General features: G+C 34.8%; 2 protein-coding genes across 2 annotated transcripts in view; one reads left to right on the plus strand and one right to left on the minus strand.

Moving 5' to 3' along the window:
• LOC108575282 (protein scarlet-like) overlaps nt 1-8,425 on the plus strand; it is a 24,029-nt gene extending 15,604 nt beyond the window's left edge. The window contains exons 9-15 of the mRNA XM_017938038.1: nt 2,957-3,053; nt 3,122-3,370; nt 5,403-5,636; nt 6,004-6,139; nt 6,964-7,069; nt 7,501-7,601; nt 8,244-8,425. Of these exons, the coding sequence (XP_017793527.1) occupies nt 2,957-3,053; nt 3,122-3,370; nt 5,403-5,636; nt 6,004-6,139; nt 6,964-7,069; nt 7,501-7,601; nt 8,244-8,425 (1,105 nt within the window). The remainder of the gene's footprint in view (nt 1-2,956; nt 3,054-3,121; nt 3,371-5,402; nt 5,637-6,003; nt 6,140-6,963; nt 7,070-7,500; nt 7,602-8,243) is intronic.
• A 1,414-nt stretch (nt 8,426-9,839) lies between these two features.
• The window catches only part of LOC108575283 (protein scarlet-like), a 10,405-nt gene continuing 6,923 nt past the window's right edge, over nt 9,840-13,321 (minus strand). The window contains exons 8-11 of the mRNA XM_017938039.1: nt 12,563-12,784; nt 11,400-11,641; nt 10,618-10,718; nt 9,840-10,021 (exon numbers count right to left, since the gene is read on the minus strand). Of these exons, the coding sequence (XP_017793528.1) occupies nt 9,840-10,021; nt 10,618-10,718; nt 11,400-11,641; nt 12,563-12,784 (747 nt within the window). The remainder of the gene's footprint in view (nt 10,022-10,617; nt 10,719-11,399; nt 11,642-12,562; nt 12,785-13,321) is intronic.

Here is a 13,321-nt window from a genome sequence, read left to right on the forward strand (position 1 = left end):
TTTAATCGTTATAATCTTTAAATTCAGTGTGAATAGAGAAAATGTGTAATATAATTCATTTCTTGAACTGCACAGAAAATGCACAGAACTGCACAAATAATTTATTTCATGGTATTGTAACAAGCAAACGTTGAATACATTTTTGATTCGTGTAAAAATAATTATTTAACACGATAAATTTAGCTGTACTATGGTTATTTTTAATCTACGACCACAGGTCAACCTGATTTTTAATCCCTACGAAATTAATTTAACCACGAGTAAGTAACGAGAACGCTGAAACCTATGTTTCTATTGAAGAATATTGTAAAAACGTATAAATTGTTATATGCAATGTTATAACAAATTGTTAGAAGTATAAATTTATACCAAAAAATTGTGAGAATTAATAAATTATACGTTATTATAACATTACAATAGAATGCGAAATAGAATTACGAAAGAATCGGCGATTTTCTGCGAAAAACGAAGGATTTCCCGCGAAAAGTGACCGATTCCCGCGAGAAATTGTCGATTTCCCGCGAAAAGTGATCGATCTCCCGCGAAAAGTAGTCCGTTTCCCGCGAAAAGAAGGTTTCCCGCCTGACCTAACCGACGATTTTGCTAATGACTTTGGGGAGAGGGTACCGCAGGTATATAAGGACCCGCCGATGTCCCGCGAAATCATTTACCCTTTATACTGGGCCCTAGACACTTCGCGGCGTATTTTGACCTGAAGGTTCTGAGATGTGAATAGAGTGGTCGGGGGCTACTAGCTAGTCTATGTCCACCCTGTACACACTCAGCCTTCTTGTAACACTTGTATACATTAGAATCAATTAGAATTTCTATTACTAATTATTAAACAAATTTTAACAATTACCGGCACTCGCTAGGCACGTAATATCAGACTTTAAATACTCGACTTCGAACTTCGGTTTAGTCATAATTCTATTAATGTTATAATAACGTATAATTTATTAATTTTCACAATTTTATTATTAATTTATACTTCCAAAAATTTGTTAAAACATTACATATTATTATTTATACATTTTTGCAAGTTTCTTTGACAAATAAGTACGTTTCAACGATCTTATTACTTTCTCGTTGTGAAATCAAGTTCGGAGGATTAAAAATCAGGTTGACCCTTGGTCGTAAATTTAAAATAGCCATAGTGAAGGTGAAATTATTATTTTAAATAAATGTTTCTATACGAATTAAGAATCTATTCAACGTTTGTTTGTTGCAATACCGTGAAATAAATTGTATTATATATTTTCTCAGTTTAGACTGAATTTAAAGTTCGTAAGGATTAGAAATCAGGTTGACCTGTGGTCGTAGATTAAAAATAGCCATAGTGAAGGTAAAATTATTACGTTAAATAATTGTTTTTATACGAATTAAATATTTATTCAACGTTTATTTGTTGCAATACCGTGAAATAAATTGTATTATATATTTTCTCAGTTTCGACTGAATTTAAAGTTCGTAAGGATTAGAAATCAGGTTGACCTGTGGTCGTAGATTAAAAATAGCCATAGTGAAGGTAAAATTATTACGTTAAATAATTGTTTTTATACGAATTAAATATTGATTCAACGTTTATTTGTTGCAATACCGTGAAATAAATTGTATTATATATTTTTTCTGTTTACACTAAATTTAAAGTTCTGTTTACATGTTATAACAATTAGAATGTAGACGTTTTGCCGTTTCACGGTTTTTCCTCTGTTAATTATGTGTTTATAAATCATTTCAAACTAAAGCAGCACCATGCCCACCCGAAATTAAACCGTCTCAGTAGTTTACCGTAATTAATAATCTATTTTCTGAATTTATACGAGAATTTTTGAATTTTAGTAAATACTAGAGTCAGTGCATCGCGTATTGAAATAATAGCTTATACAGATAATCTTTTGAAATTACTCTTAATTAGGGAAAATCTTGAATCTTGTATGGAAGATGAAGATTTTCAGGAAATATTTATTTTTCAACAATGAATTTTTGTTTTATCGATTAATAACGTACGAAATGATTTTTGGAAAATTTTCTTCGTTTGAACGTTCGTTTAAGGTTCGACTATGATTATCAAATCTCTCGAAACACCGTAGAATGTTCAATTTTAAAAGTAACTTCTTCAATTTTTGGATAATCTGGGTAACGTGTTAGTGTTGACGATACACTTTCGAGTATAGACGTTAAAGTTCATAGAGTGGTCGGGGGCTACTAGCTAGCCTATGTCCACCCTGTACACACTCAGCCTTCTTGTAACACTTGTATACATTAGAATCAATTAGAATTTCAATACAATAGACTGAATAACAATTCATTTTAACTAATACCTATTAGAAATTTTCCTTTTAAAACAAATATAAATCATTTTACCAATTACTGGTACTTGCTAGACATTTAATATCAGACTTTAAATATTCTCCTTTCGGTTCTTTTAAATACAATCAAATAATTTCTTCAATTATCGATACTGACTTGGAATACTCCGCTTCGATGTAAATCTGGCGTGAACGTGTTAATAAGTAAATATTGTTCAAATTATATCGTGTTTGATATCATTTTCATCAGAAAAATCTCATCAATATGTTAAGAAAAATTTCCGTATAAAAGAACGTAAAATTAAAAAAGTTGATATTTAAATCGCTTGGTTGCCGCGATTCACGTTTCATGCTTATCTTTTATTCGCTGTCCTTGGCTACGTTCGGCAAACTACAAAGGCGTGCGCGAGGCTTGAAAACGTAGTCCCTGACTCTACGAGTGTCAGGTTTAGCTTCCTTGCGATCTGACAGTTGTGGAGAATATACTGTAATTGCTGTTTGCAAATTAGAGATTCTAAAGGTAGTGTTTGTTTAAATTAAAAACAGAAAAATCTGACTTTTCGTATTACACGATCTAATAAAAAAAAAATCTTCTATTATTTAATTACCATTACAAGTAGTCGCAAAAAGAACGAAAATTTCAGCTTGGACCTCCGTTGTCCTCCAACCTACAACAGCGCCGAGTTCTACGTCTCCCAGCTATCCATATCTCGTGGCAGAGAAGCAGAATCTTACCACAAGGTACAAAAATCAAGAAAAGAAAAAAAAAATAACTCAGCTATATTTCATTATCTCGACTGGATTCTCAGGTGAATTGGATCTGCGACCAGTACCAAAAATCGAAATACGGTCAGAGAATATCGAAGCTGATCGAATACTATTGCGCCTCAACCTCACGGTTAAACGCGCTTCCGGTCATATTCTCGGACATTTCTTTGTGCCCGCGAGATTTCAAAAAAGCTCGTGGAATCACTCAGCTACGCTGGATCACCTGGCGAACTTTCGTCGATTACAAAAGGAACCCAGCCTCTGTTCTTCTAAGATTCATAACGTACATGGTGAGACGTCAACCCTGTTGCTCGCCTCTCTTCTCTTTTGAACGCGTTAAGCTTGGCTTCTGCTCCTCCCGCTGTGCTTCAACCCTTTGATACCTGAGCAATATTTCCTCGACTTTCATTTTAGCAGTCGGGACACTTGGAGGAAAAATTTTTATACCGAGGTTAATTTTAACTTTGAAAAGTCAAGAGATTCATTTTAAATTACTTAGAAGAATCGAAAGATTAGTTTTAAATTTGAAAAGTCGAAAGATTAATTTGAAATTTGAAGAATCGAAAGATTAACGTTAAATTTGAAAAGTCAAGAGATTAATTTTAACTTTGAAAAGTCAAGAGTGTGAGTGAGCTTCAGTACTCATGCTTAACTAATTATAGGAGATAATAATTTCTAGATAGTCGAGTTGATATTTTTTTATTTAATATTTTTCGGTGAAAGGTGAAAAGTTCGAGTGAATGCGCTTCCTCGTGAATAAAAATGGTAAATTTGAGAAATTAAATTTCTTCGTTTTTTTTTTTTTTTTTTTGGGAGATTGGTTTCAAAGTTTGGAAAATTGCTTCCCGTTTGAGTTTTACCGCCTCGAGAGTTCTGTAAGATTCAAATTGGGCGTCTTGCTTGGTTTTGCCGCGCTACAAACTTTATTAAGGCTCCCTTTGCTTCTTTCTGTCTATCCTCGCGGATCCCTGTCCCGGCTTTCATTAACCTGAATTTGTGAGCGATCAAGTTTCTGGAATGAATGAGAAATTTCGTGCTTTGAAGTACTGGCTTTATTGAGTTTTTCAGCGAATCGAGTTAGTGCGATGAGAATGTGAGTCGTTCAGCTGTATTGATCAATGTTTTGTGCCCTTAAACACCAATTTTTTAGATTTTAGTATCCTATGATTCTAGTAAATAACAGACTTAACATCCTTGAATCCTTAAATTCATTCATAATTTTCTATTTTGTTGAAGAACCAACTTAGCATCCTTAAATCCCCAAATTAAAATTTTTTAAAGTTCTAGGTGATTCGTGATTTACTGAATAACTGTAAATCTGACTAAATAACTGACTTAATATCCTTAAATCCTCAAATTTCAATTTTCTGCAATTCTACCTCATTCGTAATTTTCTACCTTACTGAAGAACTAACTTAGCATCCTTAAATCCCCAAATTTAAATTCTTTACAGTTCTAGTTGATTCATGATTTACTGCATAAATGACTTAATATCCTTAAATCCTCAAATTTCAATTTTCTGCAATTCTACCTCATTCGTAATTTTCTACCTTACTGAAGAACTAACTTAGCATCCTTAAATCCCCAAATTTAAATTCTTTACAGTTCTAGTTGATTCATGATTTACTGCATAAATGACTTAATATCCTTAAATCCTCAAATTTCAATTTTCTGCAATTCTACCTCATTCGTAATTTTCTACCTTACTGAAGAACTAACTTAGCATCCTTAAATCCCCAAATTTAAATTCTTTACAATTCTAGTTGATTCATGATTTACTGAATAACTTACTTAATATCCTTAAATCCTCAAATTTCAATTTTCTGAAATTCTTCCTAATTCATGATTTATTATTTTGCTAAAGAACTAACTTAATATCCTTAAATCCCCAAACTTCAATCTTCCCCAATTCTACCTAATCCATGATTTACCATTTTCCTGAACAACTGACTCAACATCTTTAAATCCCCAGATTTTAATTTTCTGCAATTCTACCTAATTCATGATTTACCATTCTACTGAACATACTGACTCAACATCCTTAAATTCCAAAATTTTAATCTTCCCCAATTCCACCTAATTCATAATTTTCTGTTCTACCTTAGAACTAACTCAACATCTTCAAATCCCCAGTAAACTAATGTAAGTACTTTACCCCACTCAATGACTCATTCAGCACCCTCGAACCTCCTCTACACCAAATTCTCTCTGTCATTCTGAAATCCACAATCTTCCAATTCGCTGTTTCTCCAATCCAACAGACGTGCCCCAGTTTCCACGAACGCAAGGATCCCCAAAAAATCGAGAAACTTGCACTTAAAGTTCATAGGGCTGCTGATAGCATCTCCGTACGTGCACATCACGGAACAAGCGATGAACCAGGGCAGCATACAGAACATGCAGGGTCTTCTTTACCTCGTAGTCGTCGAGACAGTGTTCACGTTCAATTATGCCGTTTTCTACACGTTCCCACAGGAACTACCACTTTTACTCCGCGATATCGCCAGTGGACTGTACGGCCCGACGCCATACTACATCAGCAAAGTTATAGTTCTGGTGAGAACCTAAACTACTGAATCAAATCACCAAATCATTCGAATGATCAATCTAAAATTCACTGTCTTTAAATTCGAATTTTGCGATCATCTGTGACTAATTCTTACGATATTATTGTTAACCCTTTTAGCGAAACGTGTATACAGGGTGTCTCATTTGTAATGGAGATTTAGATATGTTTGTGTTGCTGTTGAAAGTAAGAAAATAGGACTGAAGGAGATTATGGTAGAAAGAAGGCTTGTAACATTATTTTGAAAATGATAATAGGTAATTTGGCAAAATATGAGATTCTGGGAAATCGAATGGCGACGAAATTGAATTTCCAATTTCAATGCACGGATATCGTGGATTTGGTGGAAATTTTCAGATCCCTGGGGCGATAATGCAGCCATTGCTGTACTCGGCTTTCATATTCACAATCACCGGGCTGAAGGGTGGATTTTTAGGATTCGTTTACTTCACGCTGCCGGTAGTAGTCTGCGCCATTTCAGCGTCCGCTCTTGGTAAGAATCTTTTCTGTGGCAAAGAGGTGGATAAAAATTGCGATACATGTGTCGAGAATAGAAGTACGCAACAATAGAAATGTGAAATCACTGCTTTCTCTGAATTTCGAAATCCAAAAATTTTTTATCCAAAATTCTACATTTTCTGAGTGTAAAATTTTTTATTTTCTCAATCTGAAATTCTAAATTTTCTGAATCCAAATTTCGAAATTTTCTGAGTGTAAAATTCTAAATTTTCTGAATCTGAAATTCTAAATTTTCTGAATCCAAATTTCGAAATTTTCTGAGTGTAAAATTCTAAATTTTCTGAATCTGAAATTCTAAATTTTCTGAATCCAAATTTCGAAATTTTCTGAGTGTAAAATTCTAAATTTTCTGAATCTGAAATTCTAAATTTTCTGAATCCAAATTTCGAAATTTTCTGAGTGTAAAATTCTAAATTTTCTGAATCTGAAATTCTAAATTTTCTGAATCTGAAATTCTAAATTTTCTGAATCCAAATTTCGAAATTTTCTGAGTGTAAAATTCTAAATTTTCTGAATCTGAAATTCTAAATTTTCTGAATCCAAATTTCTAAATTTTCTGAATCTGAAATTCTAAATTTTCTGAATCCAAATTTCTAAATTTTCTGAATCTGAAATTCTAAATTTTCTGAATCCAAATCCATGAAAATGAATAAAAATTTTGCAAGAAAAACTAACGCAAGAATGAGGCAAAAATAAAAATAGATGATAGCCTTGAAAAATAAACATTTTTAATAGAGATACACTTGAAAAATATTATTAGAGATTCAGTTGATCAGAATTACGAAAATTATCGAACAGGTTGCTTCCTATCAGCTTCATTCAAATCAGTGGATACAGCTTCTCTATTCTCCGTGCCATTGGACTTCCTTGGCCTGATGTTCTGCGGGATTTACTTACACCTCGGGTGAGAAGAACGATCAGTACCTTAATCTTAGAACTGTCTGCATATCGTTTACTTCCGTTTCACTATCATTTTGCCTGAGACATCGATCGCTAAGCTTGGTAATGATATATCATTATTCGAGCTTAGGTGATTCCATGAAGATTCGTGGATTTAACCCTTCGACCACCTCCGACGAGTCAGATTTGTCATTCATTTCTTTGCTCGAAATTGACAATGAAGAGTTTGACTCGTCGTTTAGTTCGAAGCATTATTTATTACATTATTTTCAAGTAATCTTAATTAAATTTCATTTAAATTTACTAATTATACAGTGAATAATTCAATTTAATATTAAGCTGACTGTAACTTGTAAATTTCGTCGAATGAAATTAGTATGCAAGGGATTAATAGAGATGTCAGGAGGTTTGAATACGCTGGAAACATTTTTTCAGATACCTGACGCCAGGTATCGCGTGGCTGAAATACGTGTCTCAATTCTATTACGGCCTCGAGGCGGTTTCTTTGACGCAGTGGCTGCTGATCGATCACATAAGTACATCATTATTATCTGAACTCGATGGAATTAGCGAGTCTTCCTTAGTTTGCCTTCATTTTTCTGAGATTACAATTCGCATTACGAAGGTTTCAAAAAGTAAAGTGGATCAAAGTTGGGAATATTTTTATTCCAAATCTAAATGCATAGAAAATTCAAGGATAGACAATTTTTTAATTTTTAATTTTGAAACTTACACAGAAAATTGAAAAATCTGAAAGCACAGAGCATTCAACAGTACACGATTTTTTAATTTCTAAATTTTCAAACTTGTACAGATAATATATTAAAAAATCTAGAAGCATAGAAATCTGCACAGTAGACAATTCTCAACTTTCTAATTTTGATGCTTAAGTTAATAAAAAGTTAACGAGGCTAAAAATTGAGAAAGTAGAGAATAAGAGAATACTTTCAAGTGAATTCCAGAAATTTCTAATTTTCTACCCTTGCTTCTCCCAATTTTCATTTCTGTCAAAAATTCTAGAACGGAGAATTATAAGTTCGATTCGATAGAGTCCAAAAGCGTGAGAAATTAAGCAACAGAAAATTTGTATTCCTTCCTTTTTTATTTAAGCACTCTGTTAAAAAGGGCAGAAAAATCCTATTCGGCATTTCTTAAATCCGAATTTCTCGTGTCTGAAGATTGCTCACCGGACCCGGAAGAGCCTTGCATCTCCAGCGGAATGGGCGTTCTGGATAAATACGGCTACTTACCAGAACACTACACCATGGACATAATCGGCCTTATGGTGATTTTCGCGGTCAGCCATTTAGCGGGGTATCTAGTAATTAGGCACAGAAGTCGCAAAGAACCTGTCTACTAAATCATTTTCACATTTCACTTGAATCTATTGATTCACCTGAAAACTTCCTTTAAAGCGAATGCACAAATATTTTACAATGTTTCACGACGATTTACATGTATACATCTACGTTAGGCGAATTTCTTAATCAATTGGTTAAAGAAGAAATATTTATTCTTGCTACGATCATTTTCGATCTCCTTAACACTGGTACTACCGGCCGGATGAAAATGACCCATTAGCAACTTTCCAAAAGCAGTGAATGTTCGATACACAGCAGGTATTACCATTTGTAACTTTTCGACTTTATTTTCTGCATGTATGCTTCTGTTTGTACCGATCTAATCGAATTGTTCATTCACATTATAGTTACGTGAAAATGACCCATTAGCAACTTTCCGAAAGCAGTGAATGTTCGATACACAGCAGGTATTACCATTTGTAACTTTTCGACTTTGTTTTCTGCATGTATGCTTCTGTTTGTACCGATCTAATCGAATTGTTCATTCACATTATAGTTACTTAAAAATTCACTTTTGGAAAGTCGTTAATAGGTCATTTTCACCCGGTTGGTAGATCTAGTGTTAAACGAACGATTGAAGAATTGTTCGTGTTTTAACACTATCGCGAAACACAAATGTTCATAGCGTAAGTAATTGTTTAGTACGATTTTAAGGATTTTTAGGTACGTAAGTTTGTTACATTGTATGTATTAGGTTGGCCAGAAAGTTCGTCCGGTTTCTGGCGATTCCTCAATTCAGGCGTTCCAAAGTGCAACTAACTTCTGTTTCTTTGTTGAAAGCAGATAGTCATTTGATACATAGGTAACACTTAACCTCAAATTATATCTAAAGAGTTCGTTAATCCAGTTCTTATGGAAAACCAAAAGGAGCATTTCCGGCACATTATACTGTTTTATTTAAAAAAAGGCAAAATCGCGTCGGAAGCATCTAAGGAGATCAGCGAGGTGTACGGGGAGAATGTCATCGAAGAATGCGTATGCCAAGAATGCGATTCACCACGCTCTGGTCAACCACAAGAGACTGACAACGAACAAATAAAAAATAATCCTCGGTATACAACACGGGAAGTGGCACAGGAGCTCCAAGTATGAAAAACAACCGTAGAAAATCGTTTGCATCAACTTGGTTACGTTAGCCGACTTGAAAAACCGCACGAACTTTCTGGCCAAACTAATAGAATAGTGAAAAATTATTAGGTCATCCTGTACGTTCGTAAATCATTCTTTGGCTGAAGTTTAGATGAATATTTCAAAAGTAAATTTAAACTTTATAGAATTTAAATATTTCAAAACTTTTCCCACCTTCGACACGAACTTACGGGACGACCTGATACTTCGAATCGGCGAAATTTATGTATATTTTGTGTGTTTATTAGAAGTTATCGGATCTACCGTTAATTATAGAACAGTTATTTATAACGTAGCGTTGATTTTTCTCCTCCTTCGTACACCGAAATATCCAGCGAGGCTCATAGTAAGCGTCAGAGCAGCGAGGCCGCTCATGTCCCAGGCGAAATTTGTCTCCTCGAATCCGTATTCCGAGAGAACTTGCACTCCATTTCGTAAGCAGGGCAGATCGCTGGACGACTGACAGTCTAATATAATTTAATTCGATTAAATCGGTGAATTTTGAGTTAATTCACGTGAAAATTTGAAATTCCTTATTTTCTATTGGATTACTACTCCATTTTGCAACAGGTCGAATTTTAACACCAGAAAATTTAAGAAAACCTTACAAAATTTGCGTAGAGTTTGAAATTAATTTTCTTCATGAAATAACAGTGTTAACTGTTTTTTAAATTGAAATTAAATAAAACTTTCCAACATTTTTGGTTTTCTAAGATTAAAAAAGAGTCAAACTTCCATCATTTTGTTTAAAAATTGACAAATTACTTAAATATATGTAACATATTTATTTATATTTTGAAATTTTAACGAGACGAAGCTCTGACGTGCAGTTTGAACACTCTGATCACAGCTTCGCTCGCCACGAACTGCATAATTGCAGACGGATAATTGAATATTCGTATCTTGACAAGATTAAAGTGGACTTTGATAGAATATATATTCGGTTGTGAACTGCTGCCTATCTGCAGGAACATTTCTCTATATTTGGGAACGATCCTTGTGACTGATATCCGCGGAGTCGCGAGAAGCTCGCATAATTTATTCAATGCGGCAATATGCTCACCGATGTCGTCTACTCGTGACCAATAAATTATGGAAAGAGCTTCGTTCAGGTAGAAGAATATCGAGAAATATTTAAAACACGTCAGGTACGTGGGCAGTGACCTGAAAACATCAACGACGCGTTACGGTTATGACCTGTCGACGTGTTGGAAAAGTTACGTTCATTTTAGAGGTATCGGTAAGTATCAGGAACGTTTCAAATTCTTTTCACGCGGTACTCGTGAAATTTGAGCAGCGTTTAACTTACTTTTGTGCGCTTTATTCGTGAAATTTTAGCGATATTATTTTAACTTTGCTTTATTTTGAGCACTGTGCGAATAAAATTTGGAATTCATCGTTCTCACATTGCTTAATTTTGAGTATTGCATTTGTAAAGTTTGAGCGGTGATTTCTAAATTTCGTTTAATTTTGAGCTGTGCGTTTTTCGAGTTTGAGCACTGTTTTGCTCGTTTTCAATATTACATTAAATAGTGCTTTAAAATTTTGAGCACTACTCTGATTGTTTCGTTTAATTTTGAGCGACACTTCACTAAGTTTGAGCAAAATTTTCCAGAAGCCGCTTAATTTTGAGCGTTGCATTCAACCAAGTTACTTAATTTATTTCTCAATATGGTACTCATAAAATCTGAGTACTATTTTACTCTTTTGGTCTAATTTTGAGCATACTCATGAAGCTTGAGCAGTGTTTAAGCATCCATTTTATTCAATTTAAAGTATCACGACTCGTAAACTTTGAGCAATAATTCTTTCACTAATTTCAGCAAAAGAATTGATGTACGATACCTGAGACTGTAAAACATTCCAGCAGTCAGTAGAAACAGCATGTCAATGGGCACCATTATGGATGTAGCCATGTCAATATCGTCGATCCAACTGCAGAACATTAAACCATACGCTGTGCCACAAATTGCAGCTGCTGACGTAGTTAAACAGTAGAATAGAAAATTCACAAAATCGAATCTAGCGATTAGGATGAAGTATATGACTGCTGTGAAGATCACCGCTTTCAGAACAGCCTTCGGAATCTGCAAAATATTTCCTTCCTTTACTAACACGTCAAAAAATTTCCAAAATGAAAAATATCTGAACTTTCTCGAAACTATCGAAATGTTCAATTGTTCCCACTCTCACGAAATAATTGCAGAACAAGTTCAATTCCACACAATAAAATACAGACAAAATTGAAATTCTCCTAATCAAAATTGCAATTCCAAACACACACACACACAACTCATAAACTTAAACTTAGAATTAATATTGATAAAAATGGAAGTTCAGTTCCACCTAATTAAAATTGCAATTCCAGGCACACGCACAATTCCCAAATTTCAACTCGCAATCAGTATTGATAAAAATAGAAATTTAGTTCCTCCTAATTAAATTTGCAATTCCAAATACACACGCACACATACACACAGGTCACAAATTTCAACTCATTGTCAGTATTGATAAAAATGGAAGTTCAGTTCCTCCTAATTAAAATTGCAATTCCAAGCACGCGCAATTCCAAGCACGCGCAATTCCAAGCACGCGCAATTCCAAGCACGCGCAATTCCAAGCACGCGCAATTCCAAAATTTCGGCCGAGCATTGATAAAAATAGAAGTTCAATTCCTCCTAATTAAAATTGCAATTCCAAGCACGCGCAATTCCAAAATTTCGACCGAGTATTGATAAAAATAGAAGTTCAATTCCTCCTAATTAAAATTGCAATTCCAAGCACACGCAATTCCCAAATTTCAACTCAATATTGATAGAAATAGAAATTCAATTCCTCCTAATTAAAGTAACAAATCCCAACTCACACGCACGCACGCACAACTCTCAAGCTTAAACTTAGAATTACTATCCATAAAAATTCTCTCGTTCACAGTTCACACTTCGTCCAGCCGCAATTGCAGAAATTTTTATCGTCGCGAAATGTTCAGTGAGAAATCATAACGTTACCAGTCCGAGGAACGTGGCGACGTAATAGGGCCCGCTGCCATAAACGCCGTCCTCCCGTAGATAAATCAAAAGCTGGCCCGGGAATTCGTAAATCACCGAGTAGGCGACCGTGAACGAAATTTCAGAGCTCATCATGTACAACGCGCCCCTCGCGTTCTGCACGCCCTCCTGCGTTCCTGGATTAATTCCCGTGTAAAAAGTGGCCACCGCCGCCATGGAGAGCTGCGATTCATTTAAATTACAACTTCGTCCCTTCCTTTTTCCCCCCCCCGCTTTCTTCTCTCACCGACAGTACGCCGCCGCCTCGTTTGCAAAATTGCGCACTGTAATTTTTCCCACCCGGAAAACCCGTTTCAATTTTCATTGCTTTTCCTTAGTTTTCGTTTTTCCAATTTTTCCCTCTTCTTTTTTTTTCGTTTACTCTTCTTTACCAGGTGAGTTATCGAGATTTTCAGCCAAATTTATCGAACGTTTAGCGATTGGATAGTACCAGAGGAGTGATAACGAATTATTTTTGTACTTCAATTTAACAAATTTCGTGGATTTTCATTAAATTTAAGGTAATTTAATTTGTACCGCTGTTGAACGGAATTTTGGCGAATGTAATTCTCGCATTAACCGTTTCGCGACGGCGGAACTAGCCATCAGTGCGCCACTAACGAACGGGTCGTCGTGCCGTTAGTGCACACCATACGTATTAAGAGTGTCTCACGTTTTTTCAAATCTTAGAGGATTTCGTTGGAACAGCAGAGGACTTAA

This window comes from Habropoda laboriosa, unplaced genomic scaffold (assembly GCF_001263275.1).
Source record: "Habropoda laboriosa isolate 0110345459 unplaced genomic scaffold, ASM126327v1 scaffold244, whole genome shotgun sequence".
Classification (NCBI taxonomy): Eukaryota; Metazoa; Arthropoda; class Insecta; order Hymenoptera; family Apidae; genus Habropoda; species Habropoda laboriosa.